This window comes from Capricornis sumatraensis, chromosome 4, assembly GCF_032405125.1.
Source record: "Capricornis sumatraensis isolate serow.1 chromosome 4, serow.2, whole genome shotgun sequence".
NCBI classification, from domain to species: domain Eukaryota; kingdom Metazoa; phylum Chordata; class Mammalia; order Artiodactyla; family Bovidae; genus Capricornis; species Capricornis sumatraensis.
In genome coordinates, this window is record NC_091072.1 from 70,788,445 (window position 1) to 70,806,461 (window position 18,017).

General features: G+C 53.2%; 2 protein-coding genes across 2 annotated transcripts; both read right to left on the reverse strand.

The window, feature by feature from the left end:
* Window positions 1-8,438: 8,438 nt before the first annotated feature.
* HOXC5 (homeobox C5) lies at window positions 8,439-9,805 on the reverse strand. Its single transcript, XM_068971972.1, has 2 exons — window positions 9,352-9,805; window positions 8,439-8,653 (listed from the first exon to the last, which is right to left on the reverse strand). The coding sequence occupies exons 1-2, from the start codon at window positions 9,803-9,805 to the stop codon at window positions 8,439-8,441; spliced, it is 669 nt and encodes a 222-aa protein (XP_068828073.1).
* A 3,228-nt stretch (window positions 9,806-13,033) lies between these two features.
* HOXC6 (homeobox C6) lies at window positions 13,034-14,465 on the reverse strand. The gene is made up of 2 exons (XM_068971906.1): window positions 14,066-14,465; window positions 13,034-13,341 (listed from the first exon to the last, which is right to left on the reverse strand). Exons 1-2 carry the CDS (start codon window positions 14,463-14,465, stop codon window positions 13,034-13,036), a joined length of 708 nt encoding a protein of 235 aa, XP_068828007.1.
* Window positions 14,466-18,017: the final 3,552 nt, after the last annotated feature.

Consider the following 18,017-nt stretch of genomic DNA (forward strand, 5'->3'; position numbering starts at 1 on the left):
GGGAAGCAGAAAGGAAGAAACTCAACAGTTGCTTGGGTCTTGAGGGCATGAGTGTGGAGGGGGAGGACAAATGGTCTTCAGGCTGGGCTGATGGGAATAATGGGGCAGGACAGGGAAGTTAGTTTAAGGCTGGTTTACTGTGTCCCGCCTGGGCTTCTGACCTCTTTAATTCCATACGTGGCCACATACATATACTTTTGTGTGTTCAGGTGTGATGTTCTGGGCCGGGGGCTGGGAGAAATGGGAATCTTTCAAGGGCAGAACCTAGCCTCCTCTAGCTCTGTCAGAGCTGTGGCACATGCAGAACTAAAGAGATTCCAGGGAATTAAGCCCACACATTCCACCATCCCACCCCCCAATATGGGGCTGCACATCATGGCAGAGCTTTCTCTGTGTTTGAGTCAGCTGTAGAGAAGTGGCCTCCTTCCTGTACTTGCTCCCCAGCACACCCAGAGCCTTCTGGTCAACCTTTCATTGTAGCTTCTAAGGCCTGGTCATCAGAAGCCGAACAAGGTCCTAGACAGCCCAACTTCCCCAAGTCCTAAATTTCATCTCCTTCTCACTCCCATCCCCACACAGTGGATCTTCCTAGCAGTGGAAGAAGAAAATGGACCCCAGAGTTCTATAGGACCCAAGGACAAAGAGATCTCTATTACTTCAGCTCCTCAGTCCAGACTCCTTGGGCTCCTGGGGCCCTATCAAAGGAGTGAAGGGAGGTATCAGAAAAGGTACACCATTCAGGTTTACAAATACCTAGTAAAAAGGATGAGATATTCCTGGCCTCTAACAGCTAGCCTCTTCTTTAAATTGAATCTCAGAAAGCCAAGGAGCCCTTAGCTTGGGGTCCTGAATCCAGATTCTCCACCTTCTCCACAGCTAAGGGCTCCAGGGTCTAAAATCCCATTGAGGAGGAGGCTCAGAATAGCGCTTGTCTCTTCAGGAAAAGAAAGCACAGAACTCAAGGCCTGGACAATGATGTTTCCGCTGAGAAACTCAACCCAAAGTAATTACACAAAGAGAGGGAGAGGCAAAGAGACAGATAAAGTTGACCTGGATATTAGGAGGGGCTGAGGCAATAAAAGCTCTCTTCCCAGTGCCTGCTTAGAAGGAGCCAGCCACGCCCTTCCCCCTTCTTGCCTTACTTTCATGGAATCTGGAAACTCCAGCATGAGATATCCACACTAGAGGTGAGGATTGGTCTTAGACAAGATTACACCATCTACCAGGGAAAAATAAGTTTGTGTGCCCTAATTCTAGTTCATGAAAGAAGTCAATAGAATGGTAGGATTGAAAGTAACTTGGGAAGTGAGGGCCCAGTGGTTTCTGAGAAGAGCTGCCCTCCCTCTGGCTTTTCATTCTAATCCTTCCCACCTGGCCTGTGGCATTGTCCCCAAATCAGCCCCACCTAGAAAGCAAACTACCACAGGGATGCTGACAGAGCCCAGCTCAAACTGGGCTATCCCTTGACATCCCCAGAGGAGGTCTTGGAGGTCTGGGGGCACCACCCATCAGAACTGCTGCTCGGTCAGCTCAAAGAGGGCAGGAGATCAGCAGGGAGAAGAGGAGGTTGCTGGTGTGGTTGGGGGCGGGGGGCGGGGGGGTGCCCGGGATGGTGCTGGAACTCAATCAGAAAACTAACCCTGCAACAAAGCCCTGGAGACTGAGGGATGGGGGGGGTGAAATGCCTGGGTCTGGACCTGAAAAGCAAGTCAGTTGGCTCAGGGCCCAGTCCAAGTGTTCAGGAGACACAAGCACTCCTACCATACACGCACACTGTCTGCACCATCAGATGTTTTGCTTAGAAATAGTTTATCATCCATTGCTTATTCTGACCTGACCCATGTAAATATAAACACTAAAACCTACATCTTCAGTGGCTGTGTCCTTTGATAGCCATTGGCCAGGACAAAGCAGCAGCAGCAGCGGCGTATCTTGTAAAAAGAATGGAAAGGAAGGGGACTTAAATCCATCAACTGTTTCATATGAGAGCAGTGAGGCAAGGGTCCTGGTTTTCTGTGCTGATTCCCTTTTCCAGACTTGAAGTTACTCAACAAACTAAAGGTACCAAACACAACTTTCAAAAAGTCTCCACTTTTGCTGCCTTCCCCAACCATGCCAGAGGCACTTTGATAAAGCTAGTGACTTCTGGAGCATTTCCAGGAAGAAAATTGAAAGAGATCGCTTCTAATCACTCCACCTGTGCTCAAAACGATCGGAAGAGGGAAAAAAAAACGAAAAGGTGTGCAAGGTGTCTAGGGAATAATCACAGAATTTGAATTCAGGGCTGGAGTTTGCATCCACACCCACTGTACAGCCTAATCGAAAGGGCATATCTATAAAGTGCAGGGAGTTGGGTAGGATCACACAGGAGAACATGGGAGTAATGCAGAGGATGCCCACACAACTTCCAGTCCCAGTACAATTAAGATTGACCTCGAAATACAACTTTGTTAGAACTAGAGGACAAAAGCCGAGGACTCCTGAGAGCTGGGTAAGGGACAGAGGGAAGGGGCTAGAATATTCTCAGCATCATTTATTCCCTTCACACCATAGAGAGGGAGGACCCAGAAACTAAAGAGGGTGTGGGGAGGGAGGAGGAAGAAGAGAGCAGGGAAGGGTGAGACCCTTTTTGGCTGATTGGTTAGTGGAGGCCATGTGACCCTGCTTAGCACATTTCTGATTGGTTGCTTGACCTCTTCTAGGGTTAAAGACCTAGAAACAATATTAAAAGCTTTCCAGGTTAGTTGGGGCACCTGATGGACTGCCCATCCCCCTACTCTAGAGAAACCTCAAATTCCAGTGTGGGGGAGGGGTTGGAGAACCAAAAATTTCAAGACCTGTTGTACTACTACTTCCGTTTCTATTAGTCCTACAAAACAAAAGAAGAAAAAGGAAAAAAAAAAAAACCCTCTGGCAAATTATTTGAGAGGAAGGAGGATCTATTAAGGGGTGATAATTACATGGAACTTTTGAGCCTAAGAAACAGGAAAAGAGGACGAGGAAGCTATAGAAACCCTCCAAGAGATGCTATGTAAGTCTATAAAACAGAAACACGCTCACCCCGCTACACAGAGCTGACAGAACTAGGCCTGAGATCTCGCCAGGAGTGAGGAAGGTGGGGAGTCTTGCCTGGGTGTGGAACTTTGGCCCTGCTTAAATTCTTTATTGAAGACCATTAGATTTGCTCCCTGAGGTACTAGGGAGGCCAGAGGGAGGGGAAGAGTCAAGTTATAGACCAAGGGAGACTCCCATCTCCCTGCTGCTTGAATGGAAAGTTTCCAGAAACTCTCCAAATTGGACTAGTGGGGAGGAGGAGAAGGGAGGAAGAACATAAAGAACAGGAAAGTCAGTTCTCCACTGGGCCACTGGAAAGGGTCCGTTGGGATCCTACCACTTTCCCGGAACATAAAGGTGTGGGAGGCTGGTGGGGCAGGTGGGTTGTGAGGGACTGAAAACCCAGAGGGGAGGCTTCTGGACTTCTCCACCAGGTTGCCTGTGCTCCTCACACAGGCGACAGTCCCCTGAGGGATGCGGCTCCAGCTCTGACGCCCAGTGCCCAGTGTCTTTGGGTCTCTGTCCCCTTTCACCCTTCCAGAGTCTGCCTGGGCTCCCTGCCTCTGCTTGATTGCCTGCTTCTGCCTCAGTCTCTTGGGCGGCAGGGGCTCAGTAACAGTGTCCTCTTCCAGTCACCCAACCGCACCTCTCCACATCGCAGGCACCCAGAGTTGCTAGCCCCCAAGGCAGTCAGTCCCTCCAGGAGGCTCACTCCCTCTCCCCATCCGCTCCCCTTCCCTTTCCCAAGACTTAGACTCTACACCCTCGAAGGGCCGCCTTTTGGCCCTGCTTCCGAATCCCTGGCCCCTTCAGAGAACCTGAGTTCCTAGGTTGTCAGGTAGGGTACACACTCGAAGGTGTGGAGGACACGTGCCTCCATGCCTGACGACACCTCTAGGAAGGAACATTCCTAGAAATTTGAAGGGAGCCCAAGCCTGAGACTGGCCCCAGGGCGCAAACCCATATTGGGTCCTGAAGGCTCCATCCCCAAGAGACCACTCTCTCCTCAGAGCTGAGGGACTTCCCTGGCCAGGCTTAATAAAGATGTTGCCTCCACTCCCACACCCATTTATACTCCACTCAGAGCAGGAGCCTCCTGGCCTCCCAGGCCTAGTTTTACCTCAGGCCAGTGCTGGGAACACCAGAAAAGATCTCAACAGCTAGAGGGAGAGAGAGGCATGAAACCATACTGGCCCCAGACTGGCTAAGACCCCCAGACTGTGGAGACTGGGACAGCTGCCCATTTAGGCCTGGTGGTGAAGAAAGAAAGAATGTTTGGGGACCCCCTGGGCTCCATCCTCTACCTTTAAAATGCTTCTGCCGTTTCAGGTCGCAGGCTCAGTGGTCTCACACTCTCCTTCCCTGCCCCCCTCCCCAGCTGCCGGCCCTGCCTGGACTCTGGGCCACTGGCCAAGGCTGAACTGGCCCCTCCCCAGGACAAAGGCCCCCCCGAGGCCCTTTGCGCTTGCGCCTAGAGTTTACACAGTCCTACAAACACTAAACATCCCTGTGTCTGCCGCTGTCTTTCTTCCCAATTGAGAAGGGAAAGGGGGTCAGGGAGACCTAGTGAAGCTCTAAAGAATCCAAGTCTCTCTCTACCCCAGTTAACTTGCATTTGGAGGAACTAAGGGGCTGGGAGTGGGGAGGGCTGGTCTGGGGAGACAAACTCCCCCATCCTTCTACCTCCCAGCGGCTTCTTCTCTTTCTCTCCCACCATGGCCTGGGGAGGCCTTCTTCCCCTTCCCTTAATGAGTGGGAACTGCCTCCTAGCTGGAGCGGGGTGGGGTGGGGGGCATTAAGTAAATGGGAGAAAGGGTCAGAGAGAGAGAAAATTAACTTACAGCGTTTGCCTGGGATTCATTTGCGAAGATGTAACCTCTCTCACCATCATCCCCAGCGCCGTAATCCCCTCTAACTGCCAGGCCCTCTGTCCTAGCATTAAACCTCACCAGCAGCTGCGTGGCTGGACAGTTAAGATTATATATGATGTAAATATATTGTGGGTTTGTCAGCTCTCCCTACACCATAAAACTTGGTTTAATGACATCACGTGGTCCCCCAAGAGCCACTCACGGGCTTGCCTTCAGGCCATTCACATAAATAACCTCCAAAAGTTTCAAACTCCTAAATTCACATAGAAGCCATGCGTATTTCTCTAATGCTCAGTTACACTAAAAAGCCCTTTTGCTGCTCCTTTGCCCCACCCCCACACCCCCCTTGCAGGGTGGGGAGGGGGGAGGAGTGGATCCTTATTTATTTACTTATTTCCATAAGGACCTGTCGCCTTCAAGGTCGTGTTGATATTTTTCTTCCTATTTTTTTTTTCCTCCTCTATCCTCTAATTGTTCAGAGTGGGCCGTGTACCCCTCTTCCCACTCCCCCGGGAAGGTAAGTCATGTTTCTTCCCCTTATTTCTCACTGCCAGAGGGGGTGGGTTCCAGGGTAGAGTGGAGAAGCAGGCTCCGTGGTCTCTGGCCAGACCCAGAAGCCCCTCCATTAACTTCCCAGGAGCAATGCCAAACCCTGGTACTTGAAGATTGTTCTAGGAGGCTGGCTGGTAGGGGAACCACCCCAGACTCCAACGCAGAGGCCTCTGCTCACGGTGAAAGCAGGGGTCTGGGCTGCACGCACTCCCAGTGCAGGGGAGTAGACTTGTGGCCTCTGTCTAGGTTATGGTCGCTGATGCCGCTGAAGCAGAGGCTGGGGCCTGAGCGCAGGCCTGCAGACTGTGACAGAGGGTAGAAAACGGGCTGGCACGGCTCTGTCTACCCAAGTCCTCCAGCTCCTCCAGGGAAAGAGGCCCAAACCCTGTGGGGAGAAGGCATCTGTGCACCCTGCTCAGCGGGTCTGCCACACTGCCTCCACCCCTGGTTTCCCCCCTGGGGTGGTGCATCCCTCCCCCCGCCGCCAGTGGGGAGGAAGCACAGAGCCTCTCCCCTGGCAGTCGGGGAGGCTGGGGTGGGTGCTGGTGGGTGCCACGGCCTCTTTCTTAGTTAACTGTTACCCACTGGAGACGCCAGTGCTTCTCCATGCTTCACTGCTCTCCCAATAGTTTTACTCAGCATGGAGAAAAAATTAAAATAACTCCCTGAAGAAAATCACACATTTTATTTGAGAGGAAGGGGGCTTAAGAGAGATGAGTTAGTGCTGGGCTGGGTTGACTGCTGTGAGCTAATGGAAGAGAGACATTACGGGTGCCCTAACCTGGTGAGTGCTCTGAGAAGACGAAGGGTGTAGCCAGGGGTGCAGTTCAAGAAACTTGTGTAAGACCTCCTGTGTGTTAGGCATGGAGTGAGGCAAGGCTCTTGGATCTTTCAAAAAAAAAGACAGACTGGCAGCTTAGGCAGTAGGATGCAGAGGAGTCCGTCCTTATAATAAATCCAAGTAGCATCAGCATTAATAATCATAAATATTCCCCTTCCCCCTCCCCAGATCCTCTCTGCTCCCTCTCCTTCTTGGCTGCTGGAACAGCCGCTGAGCCCAGCTCCCGAACTGGCCCCTGCCCCCCAGTGCGGGGGGCCTAGGCTTGGCTCCAGGAAATTACCCCGTCGTGGGAGGCAGGAGAGGAAATGCAGTAAAGTTTTATGGACCCTTCCCACATTTGTTTCTCCCGTAAAGTACTTCTTTCCTTCATCCCAACCCAGGAGCCTAGGGCAGAGGAGTTCTGGGCCTAGGCCAGCCTCAGGCACCACCTGAATTCTCCACGTTTCCCCCTTCTCTTTAGCTCCCCCTCCCCCTCCACACAAAATCTCTGAGACTGAGATAAATGATGGCGGACCAACAGACGCGACTCAGGCACTGGTCTACGCAGCTCTTTTCCCAGCTAATTGTCTGCATAGCCCTAGGCTCTAGGAGGTAGGGAAGACAATCTGAACATTTCCGGCCAGGTAGGTACAAACTGCAGGTTGCCCCACTGCTCCCCCACCCTCACCCAAAGTTCACACACTTCCTCCTGCAGTGCCCCTCTACCAAACAGTACCAACTGTTTCTGAGCATCGTTTGGGAGACCAAATAGGCCCCTAGACTGAGAGCTCAACTCTTCCTCTATGTCCAGTGAGGTCCCTCAGGGACCACCTAGCCTTGAGAGAGCTCTTCGAAGGCCCAGGAGGGCCTGGGTCTGAGCACCTCAGAGCCATGGATCCCTGGTCCCTGCAGATTAGCTCTGGCATGCAATGCGTGCAGCTGCCAGTCTAGAGGCCTCAGATTCACCCAGTCAGGGTGGGAGTGGGTACAGAGGCCTGAATGCTTGGGACAGCCACACACAGCACAGGAAAAGGCAGTAGAGATGGTCTGGGTGCCCTCCCCTTCCCCAAGAGGCTCTTCTTGGAGCTAGGGTTAGGAAAGGAGCTCAGTTTCATCTGCCTCTACTCAGTGCTCCTAGACTCTCCTAAAATTCTTTTGAAGGAGCCGCTTGAAGGCTGTGGGCCTCCCCCAACACCCCACAGCCCATTTAGACACTTTTCCCAATACATGCCCCCCAAACAGAGAGGAGCCACTGTATCTTTCGTCCTGTTCTTTCTTTGTCTTTATTTTGATATGACAAAATATAGTTTCAGGAAAGATGTGGAGTTAATAAATAGTTGGACAATATCGATGGGCAGGACACCGAAAGTCGTGGCAAGGACTACTGGGCAGCCAAGAGCCTCTAGGACCTTTGTGGGGTCTAGTAGCAGGGAACCCCAATAGTTGAGCTAGCTAGCGGTCTGAGGCTGGGGGCCTGAGAGAGCATGCAGAGAGCGCAGGCTGGACAGGTTTCTGGGTTTTGGGGTTGGGGGGCGCAGGTTTAGAGAGCATAGGGCAACCGAGGGGGCCCTAGGCAGACAGTCATCTCCCCCTTTCATATGCAGATCATTTAAAAAATGAGCATTCACTTGAGTGGCTACAAAGAAGCACCCCGAGATGGTGCCGGGGTTCGCCAAGCACAACCATGCTCTCACCAAGCCGGCAGCCCGCCTGGCCCGCCTAAGCCGGAACAAAGGAGAGGGCGAGGCCGCAAGGTCCGGGCGTGGGGCCTGCCGCGGCGGCAGGGCCCACCTGAACCCCGGCGGCCCACGCTGGGGCAGGAATTCTGAGAGGCGGCCCAAGCCAGGTTCGCTCAGCACCAGCTCCTGTGCCACAGCCGTCTGGGGGTCCCCTGCGGAACTTGCCCCGGACCTCGGTGCTGAGCAGAACTGAGGGGAGTCCGGTCGGCGCGGGCAGCCCCGCGGGAACCTGGGGTCGGTGGGGATGCGCAATGCCAAGGGAAAGAGCTTTTGTCTGAGGTGGGGAACCGGCGCTCCAGCCCCCGTTCTTGCCCCCAAGATATCTAGAGAGGAAAAACCGACAGGGAAAGGCGCGGGACCGAAGCGGGCTCGGGGTGCTCTCGGCGGGCCTCCCCGATGCCTCTAGAGAGCCTCTTTGCTTTTCATTTTGGAATCTTTCTTCCACTTCATCCTGCGGTTCTGGAACCAGATCTTGATCTGTCTCTCGTTGAGACACAAGTTGTTGGCGATCTCTATGCGCCTGCGGCGAGTGAGGTAGCGGTTAAAGTGGAATTCTTTTTCTAGTTCCAGAGTCTGGTAGCGCGTGTAACTGGTTCGGGACCGCTTGCCGTCCGTCTCTGGAATATAAACCCCCCCAAGCCAGGAAGGGGTGAATAGCGTGCAGCACCCCAGCGTCCCCATCCCAGCCCCAGGCCCCCACCCGCGGCCAGAGGGAGAAGACGCGACCGGGGCCGGACAGGCCCGGCGGGCCGCAGGCGGGCCCGGCCCAGCCCAGCCTGGCCCCGGGAGAGGAGCCTCCGCCCAGGCAGGAAACTTTCCGCCGCAGCCTTCACTCAGCAGCCGGAGGGGCTGGGGGTGGGGGGAGAGGGAGACCCAGGCTCGGACCGAACAATAAGCACCCTCGAGATCCGAGCACCGGGGACCCCCCTCCCGCCCCTCCCGAGTCTCTGGAATCCTCCGGAGCCGCAAGCGGCGGCCGAGCCGGCTCCGCAGGGGAGGGAGGAGGGACCGCGGGGGGATCCCCGCTCTGGAGCCCCGCGCTCCTCACCCTCCAGATCCCTCTATTTTTTTAACTCCCTCCCTCTCCCCCAAAAATTGAATATTGCCTTTTATACACGTTTTGTTCCTATGATCCAATTATGTCGTCGTAAATTTGGGCGCACACAGCCTCTAAGCCTTTTAGTGGACAGTTTTACGAGCCATTGATGCCTGGATCGTAAAATTTATGGCCGCAGGTTTTTTTTCTTTATTTGCCCCGCATGGCCTATAAAACCCAGGCGGACCCGAGCGCGCAAAATGAAGTCCTAAAGTTTACCGTGGCTCATGTGCAGTTTGGTCATCCACGGGTAAATCTGTGGCGCGGCCGGTGGCTGGCTCAGTCCGGCAGGCTGCCCTGTCTGCGCCTGCTCCTCTTTGATCTCCCCACTGCTCTTAGCTCGCTCCTCCAGCGCTGGGCGAGCCGCCTTCTGACTGTACATCCCGGGGTTCAGAGGAGCCGCTTCATCTCTGCCCAGAGCGTGTCCCGGAGCGGCTGCGGCGCTGCAGGCGGGGCGGTCGGGGTGAGCCCGGGGGTTGGCAGCCATGTCTACCCCGTGGAGAGAGTTGGAAGGCGCAGGCGGTGGGAAAGTGATGCTTAAGTCCAATCCGCCGTAGCAGTACCTGGATGCCTGCACCTCTGAGGCCGATCCATAGTTCCCACAAGTTTGCATGTTATAGGCAGGGATATTGGGGCTCTGCTTATAGAATGAATTGGCTACGTAGGAGCTCATGGCGGGGAGGGCCCAAAAAAAATTTCTGCACCCTTTTTGATTAAGGGTGATTTGTGACTCTTTGAAGTTGAGGGGTTTTTTGTTCTCCAAAGTGCACAATTTATAGGTGGAGATATCTCTTTCTTTATCCTATGCGCTCTTCCCAAATAAGGGAGCCTTAAATAGAGTCACGTGACTCGAGCGGCCACTCATAAATTTGGCTTGATGACCTCCGGGAGGTTAGTGATGGAAGCCGGCGAAACGCATCTTGATATGTTGGCAAAGCCCAACCAAAGGGGAGAGGGAGTGAGAGAGAGAGAAAAAGAGAGAAGGGGGAGAAAAAAAAAAAAGGTTCTTGGAATTGGGGGGTAGCCGGGACAACAAGCCCACAGCGACACCTGGTGCCTACTTGGAGGAATTGCATCCTGGCTCGCTGGCTGGCCTTCAGGCCTCTCAGGATTTTCTACTCTGTAGAGGAGAAGCTGGGTGTTGCTGCAATAAACTCCTGAAATGGCCTTTTAAATTGTATTTAATTTTAAAGGGAGATAAGGCTTCACCAGGACGCGCAGAGCGTTTTTTGATAACGGATAGCCCCATCCTCCACAACCCCAGGGAGTTTCAATGTTCAAAAATGGCTGAAAGGGGATTGAGGTAGGAGAGCCCCAACCCAGACTGGAGGAGTCTTATCTCAGGTTCTCTAAATCAAGGGTCCAGGTCCCTTTCCTTTGAGGCCCCGGAGCCCTGATACTGCTGAAGAGGTGCCTGTCAGGCTGAGAAAGTGAACCCAGCCTCTGGAGAGGTAGACAGGATGCCATGAGGAGTGGTCCTGGGTGGACAGAGCTAGATAGAGGGCTCCTGGGACTAAGATTGCTGGGGACTTTGGGGTGAGCCTGGAGGTAAGGAGCCAGGGGAAGATAGGTAGGCCTCCTCATCACACCAGGGACTCCAGAGTGACATCAAGGCAATTTTCAGTTTTGTGGGTGGGTGGGTGAGTGGCTAGCTGCGTAGGTAAAGAATCAGACATAATGAACTGGAGGACTGCTCTGCATCCCTGTGTATGACCCTCGTGTGGTACCCATGCCAAGTATTTTGGATGGAAATATGTATGTTCATTGAGGGCATGGAGAAGCAAAATTCAAGCTTCCACAAATATTATATGAGCAGGGCAAAGGAAAAAGCCTGTTTTGTGCCCTTTGGGGAAAAGGCCTCTGAACCAGGCTTTCCAGGGACCTGGGTTCAGAAGGTCCAAGGGAGAGCAATTTCTGAGCTATCTGGAGGTCTCCCAAAGGACCTGGCTGGGGGCAGGGGGCAGGGGGCTGGGGGTGGGGGTGGGCAGGGCAGGCGCCTGGGCCACATTCACAGCCTGAGACCAAGGCCTCCGCAGCCATTCGGCCCCTTTCCGACCCCCTCCCCTAGCCCCAAGCCTTATTCTTTCCTGCCTGTCTCTCCCCAGGAAATCTCCGCCCCTGCCACGAGAAGCCCCCCTTCGGCCCCCCCGCTGGTGGAGGCGCTGGAGGGGGCGCTGGCGGGGATCTGGAAGGTCTGGAAAACTCTGGCGGATTTTTTTCCCTCCGGGAGACCCCCTCAATACCTCACCCCCTACACCCACTCAGGTTTCTCTGGCTGGGTTTAGGAAAGACGGCCTGAGCTGGGGAAGGGCTAGGGTCTGGCTGCGCTCCTCGCTGGCCTAGTTTGAGGGGAGAAGAAACAGTAAGGAAAAGACGGGCTGGAGAAGTAAGGAAGAAGGAATTTGGTCCCGGCCACGTCAGGAGTCCCAGAGCAGGCGAGAGCTCAGTTTCCAGGCTTTCTTTTCCGAGATGTCCTTGAATCGTTCAGGCCCTGCAGAAGGGCTCAGATCCCGGCGGTCTTCTTTTTCCCCTCGGCTCTCCGCCCTCCGCCACGTTTCGCAAGAATCCTGGCGCGGGCCGGGGGCTGCCCTGCTGGCTCCGGCGCCTCCCTCCCTACTCCCGGGAGTGGGCGGGGGCGACCTGGGGCCTGGATGATGCGGCCTTTCTGGCCTTTGGGGGTCCGGGGTTCAGAAGCCGAGGACCCCAAACTACCAAAGACAGGAAGAAAGGCCTGTGTGGGGCCGGAGACCAATGCGGCCAACCCGGGGTCCCACTCTACCCCCAACCAAACCTATGCGGCCTTTTTTTTTTTTTTTTGCGGTTTGAATGCGTTGCTCTGCGTGGGGAGCCCGGAGAGGCCTCCCAGCCCCCAGTGCGACCCCGGGGAGAACCACAAGGCCGGGATCGGCGCCGGGCCTGGCCAGGCGCGTGCAGGGGGCCGGGGGCTCGCAGGCGGCGGGCAGACGCGGGAGCGCTCAGAGCCTGCTCCAACTTTGAGCCTGAGGCCGGCGGGCGAGCGAAGTAACAGAAATCCTGATATAAACTTTTAAAAATAATATCAGTTTTATTAAATATTCGAGAACGGATCCAGAGGTCGGATTTATACAGGAAGGTAACACGAGGGAATTTTTATTTATTTTTTTTCTCCTACTGGCTAAACAAACGTCGCTCACTTTTTTTCTTTTTGTAATTTTCCCTCTTTTTTTTTTTTCCTTTTTAAGATGGGATTGGAACACGGACGGTGCTAAACATAAATATAAATACAGAGACCACAAATACAGCTAAAAATATTCACACAGAAACGGTCACAGTTTGTAATATGCCATAATGACCCCCAGGATTCTTTAAATACAATTCGCCTGGGCTGGGCATTTGCTGGGGCAGAGGGGCCAGGCGGGGGCTGCGGGGAGGCCCTGGGGGCTGCTGTGGGGCCCCGACGCGCCCTCCTCGGGCATCCCGCCCTCCCCGGCTGCGAGGCCGGGCCCCGAGGCCCGGGAGCAGAGGCCCCCGGGGCCCGGGAGCCGGCTCTCTGCGCGGGGGCGGAGATGGGGGGCGCCGAGGGGGTGGGAGGCCAAGTCCTCGTTTGGAGGGAGATCTGTGGAGTCTAAAGCGAGGTTCAGGGACGAGCCCCAAGGCCTGGGCGGGGGAAGGGGCCTGCAGACGAGCCGAGAACGAGCTAGCGAGGGAGCGAGGAGGAGGAGGCGCCTGGTGAAAAGAGTTTGTGCGGTGAGGGAGGGGGGCGTCCAGAGTTGACTCTTCAGGTCCATATTTGACTCCCTAGTTTTGTCTCAGGGAGTCCAAACACATCAATTGTGCCAGTGATAAATATCGAGTGTGTGATTAGGAGGGTATGGGGGGAGCGAGGGAGCAGGAGAAAGAGGGGTGGCAGGGACAGTCCTGGTCACTCTTTCTGCTTCTCCTCCTCTGTCTCTTCCCGCTTTTCCTCTTTTCCGCCCAGGCTGTCAGCCGCGGCCCCTCCGCCGCCCCCTGAGAGCGTGGACGTGAGGTTAGACTCTTTTTTCCACTTCATCCGGCGGTTCTGGAACCAGATCTTGATCTGTCGCTCGGTCAGGCAGAGCGCGTTGGCGATCTCGATGCGCCGGCGCCGCGTTAGGTAGCGGTTGAAGTGAAATTCCTTCTCCAGTTCCAGCGTCTGGTACCTCGAGTAGATTTGGCGACCGCGCCTCCGGTCCGCTCCATAGCCGACCCCTAGAGATCCGGGCACAAAACACACTACAAACAATCAGCAAGGCATCCTCTGCAGATGATCTAGCCTAGCACAGCCCTGACCCTCCCAACTTGGCCAGCACTCACGGGCCCCTCCGGCTCCAGCCTTCTCCCCTCTGCTCTGTCCCCACCCCCACTGGGGGTACAGCCAGGATCCTAACCTCTTTCAGTAACCCCCGCCCCGGGTTGGTAGGTGTGTCCCAAAGAAAGGTGTGTGGGGGGTGGGGGGACAGAACCAAGCAGGAAGCTGTAAACTAAAAGCTGATTTTTCAGAAAAATCTCAAAACACTGGGGATGAGGCCCCATTTCTCAAGGTCTGGACTCCCCCATCTCCCCAAGCGCCCTAGCTCCTGGGAAACTTCTCCCCACTTCTCTGTCCCATTCTCCCCCCCTCCCTTCTCCTAGTCTGACTCGACTTTGGGGGGCTCCCCCACCCCCTCCCCTCATCCCCTGCCCTGTTCCTGCCCCCTCAACTCGCCTTAGAGCCCTCCAATCCGTCAGGGGCCGAGGGGGCCAGGCCCCTGCAAGCAAGCAGGAGGCGAGCAGAGGGGGCAGAAGAGGGGGCCCTGTCTCGGCGTCGGCGAGGAGACGAGCGTGATTGTTTTTATGGGGCCATAAAAAACTCTCTCCGCCCGTTCTTCTAGGGAAGCCGGTCATAAAGCCAGTTCAGTTTATTTAATTTATATCTCGGAGCTGTAAAACTCACCACTGTGCGAATTCATTCGCTGCATCCAGGGGTAAATCTGGATACTGGCTTTCTGGTCCTGGGGCGCAGTCCTGCCCTGCTCAGAACTAAAATCCTGAGCGATTGAGGTCTGTGTGTTATGTCCTAAGGTGTTTTGTCTGCAGTTTGAGAGCATGTCTTTCTCCTGGTAAAAGGAATTAGATCCATAGTCATACGGCCCTCGGCTGGAACTGAACACGACATTCTCCTGTGGCGAATAAAAGGGAGTCGAGTAGATCCGGTTCTGAGCCACGGCCGCTCCATAGGTCGAGAAATGCCTCACTGGATCATAGGCGGTGGAATTGAGGGCGACGTTGGGGAGGACGTCCTGGCCCCCGGCGAGGTGGCAGGATAAGGAAGGGTTAGTGAAGTAGGAATTCATCCCTTTGCCTTTACCTGGTCGGGCTATGATTTCTTTAATATTTATTTCTGTCTCCAGTTTGTACTCGGAACTAGATGGTTATAGGGACGGCTCCAATCCAGGACAGACAAAATGACAAAGTCAGCTGACCCCCTCCTAGCCAATCGCAAGCCAGATGTCAAGAAGGGGGAAAAAAATCGCTTCTGCTTCTGTTGATTCCCTAGTTGAGACTAAGTGTGTGCTTTGAAAGTAAGACTTGGATTTCTTTTAAAAATATATATGTAAGGGAACTGATTTGAAGGTGAAGGAAGGGTGAATGTCCTAGAGCAGGGCCTTGAGGCCCAGAAAAGGAGAGTTGCACTCCCAGGAAATCTCTCAGCCCCAGCTAACTTTGCTGTAATGTGGCCACAGGAGAAATCTGTGTTTTTTCAATCTGATTTCATCTTTTATATCTGCCCTCTTCTAAAATTACACTTTGATTTCTCCATAGGAGGAACTCCTTCCCAGCTCAGGGGATTCCCCAGCAATCTTACAGGAAATCTAGTTTGATACTCCAAGAAGTGAGTTCCCATCTTTAAACCAGTCTATTTTTACCCGAATAATTTTTTTTTTAAATCAAGAATGGAAAGAAATTGCATAAAACATGGTGCTTAGAGGAAGGAGAGTGTATCTGAGAGTTGGGGGTGGCGGGGGGCATGTGGGAGACTCCTAAGTCTAAAGAGGGAATGCTGAGTCTTCAGGGTGCAGTGGCAGAGCTGAGGTGTGCAAAGGATCCATGCATCTGCTTCCTCTCCCTCCTAGCCCTCCTCTCCCTCCTCCTGCTCAGGAACCCCTTTTTGGGGAAACTCTTGCAGCATTTTTGCCTAAAAGGGAAATTGTATTTAAAAATACAATAGGAAAGGAAGAGAAAGAAGTAAAAGGTGGGAGAGAGAGAGAAAAAGGAAGGAAGAAAGGAAGAAGAAAGAACTCTGAGAGTCTTTCTAGACACATCAACTCCTGTTTATGTTGGTGAGAATTTATGATTTGGAGCCAGCCAGGGCCGTTGGGGTAATTCACATAGCATCCAGCCAAAGAGAGAAGGCTGGTGGGGCTCTGATGGACACAGAGACACAGAGCGTCTTGCAGCCTCAAGCCCCTGCCCAGGGCAGAAGCCCCTGCCCCCCTCGGACGCTGTCCTGCCAAGGGAAGTTCCCCTGGACCTGAGCTCTGGGGCTTGGAGATTCCAGCCAAGGTTTCCTGGGGCGCTCTCTCCCAAGGGCCAGCCACACCTGGTGGGGCCAGGCCTCTCAGCAGCTCCCTACCCCCCCATTTTCTTCCCACCTAGGGGCTGAGAAAAAGGAAGAGAAGGTTAGGAAAAGGCAGCTGAGTCCGAGGCTTCTGAGGAGCCGCAGTGGGTGAACGGAAACAGCGGAAGGTGTGCAGATGGGCTTTTTCCTCCTGATTAATCCAAACTTCTTTTGATATTGTAACATAGGCCGAAAATGCTCTGAGTTGACAAAGAGGAGGGTGGTGGGGCAAGCAAAGGGAACAGTGGAAGCTCATATTTTCCCCTCACCATTTTGGGGAGGGGGAGAAGTGGCTATAACAAGAACCCGGATGTCGCCGGATTTTATGATCTTTTCCTTCTGTGTAACAAAGCGGAGTAATCAATGGGTAGCAATAAAGCCATAAACGGGACTACACTGGGAAAAAAACTCGTTTATTCATCTTCTGTAACGTTAAGGTTTCCCTGGAGTGTCGCTAGGGGGGAAAAATAAAGTTTCGAACCCAAAAGCAGACAGTATGTAGGAGCTGATGGAGCCAACATGTTAGTTAATACATGAACCTCTTAACAGGATGGAAGAGTCTTCCTGCAGACAATATGTGTTGGCTTTTAAAAATACAGCCCCAGTCCTTCAGAGAGGAGAGAAATGTGTTGGTGTTTAGAAGGGCAGGGGGAAGGCCCCTATAATTATAAAGGCTCCCTCTCCTGGACCATACTTTCCTCTCCCCAAGGAAATGAAGGTGAAGTGTAGAGGAGGATTCTTAAATTAAGAAAGAAATTTTGAGATGAGTTGTCTCATTTTGGGGTGTCATGGCAGGTACACAAGAGACACCAGCATGAGTTGCTTTTCGCTCTAGAATCCAGCTGTCCTCGAATTCATGGCATGCCTGGGCAGGGGTTTCCAACAGCTGGCTGGGGCTCCAGGCCCCCTGGAGGGCAAGAGGGAGAGGGAAAGAGAAGTGGGGAGGGGGTGGAAGGCCGAGGGGGCTGAACTAAGGAACAAGTCAGTGCCCCTCTGGACACCAGTAGCCGCTCTCCGAGTTCCCAGTCTCAATTTTGCCCTAAGGATAGCAGTGTTACACGTAGAACAGGCCGGAATAGAGAGTAAATTCCCTCCCCGCCCCCCCCCCTTCAGAGAGAGATTGCTAGAGGGATAAATCATGTCAGTGATATTTCCTTCAAGATATTAAATTGTTGCAATGTACAACAAATTGAATGATGGAAGATAGGATGTCTTAATGAGGTTTCGCTTTCAATGACTGTTGATTTTCTATGTATTTTAAAATCTCTTTTATAGGTGGGTGGGGGAAGGAAGGACCTTGGGAGAAAGGGGCTTCTGGGGAAGCATCTGCTGCAGCTCCCCAGCAAGGATGCCTGGGTTTGTTTTCTTGAGCCCCTTCTAAAACAAGTGTGGAGAGGAAAGGGGTGCCTAAGTTGGGGAGAGTCCCCTTTGGGGCCTAAAGGCAGTGGGCGCGGGGGTGGGCGCCCTGAGGAGCAGAATGTAAGTCTCAGCCCCGGAAAGTTAAGTGTTTTATTACGTCCCTAAACAGAGGGCAGAGACTGAAAGGTCTCTCCAATTTATAATGAACAGGAACCAGCTGCTGGGGGGGGGGGGCAGCGGGTAGGCAGAAATGCTGGAAGAGGGGAGAAGGGGAAGCAGAAACACAAATAAATTCTGCTACTGCTTAAAGACTTTGGGCAAAATTAGTTTCTAACACACTTTTCCCCCATCACCTTTCATTCCTCAGGAAAGAAGCCTTCTTCCTTCAGTTAGATCTTTAATTATGCAGCTGAAATTTGCTGGAAGGATTCGCTCCAAGGGGGGAGAGCAAGTCAGATGAGCCGAATCTTCCCTCCCTTGGATTATATTTTCCTTTTCTCATTTCATGTTAATTTTATTTTTTTGGCAAAAGAATGACTATCTATGGGGAGAAAGCTGGGACTTGGGTTTTTCTAAATATATTTATATTTTCCTGTTAAATTTGTCTGAAAACAATTATGGAAACTCATCAGCAGAAGCAAGAACAGATGTTTTATTAAAACTGCAGTTGAGCTCTTGTAAATATGCACAAGTCCTGGGAAGGAGGGGGGAGAACTAGTTCTTTGTTTCTATAAAACAAGCCTAGAGAAATCAGAGAACACCCCTTCATCAGGCCCGTAGGTCTCCGACTTGCTCTGCCCCTTCAGCCTCTGGAATCGGGAGGGGGGTTGGCGGCAAGAACGGATTTTCGCTTTCGGGGGCTGGAATCAGTGGATTCAAAAACAGAATTCAAAAAATACAGAAAAGGAATAAAGGGGGAAAGTTGCCG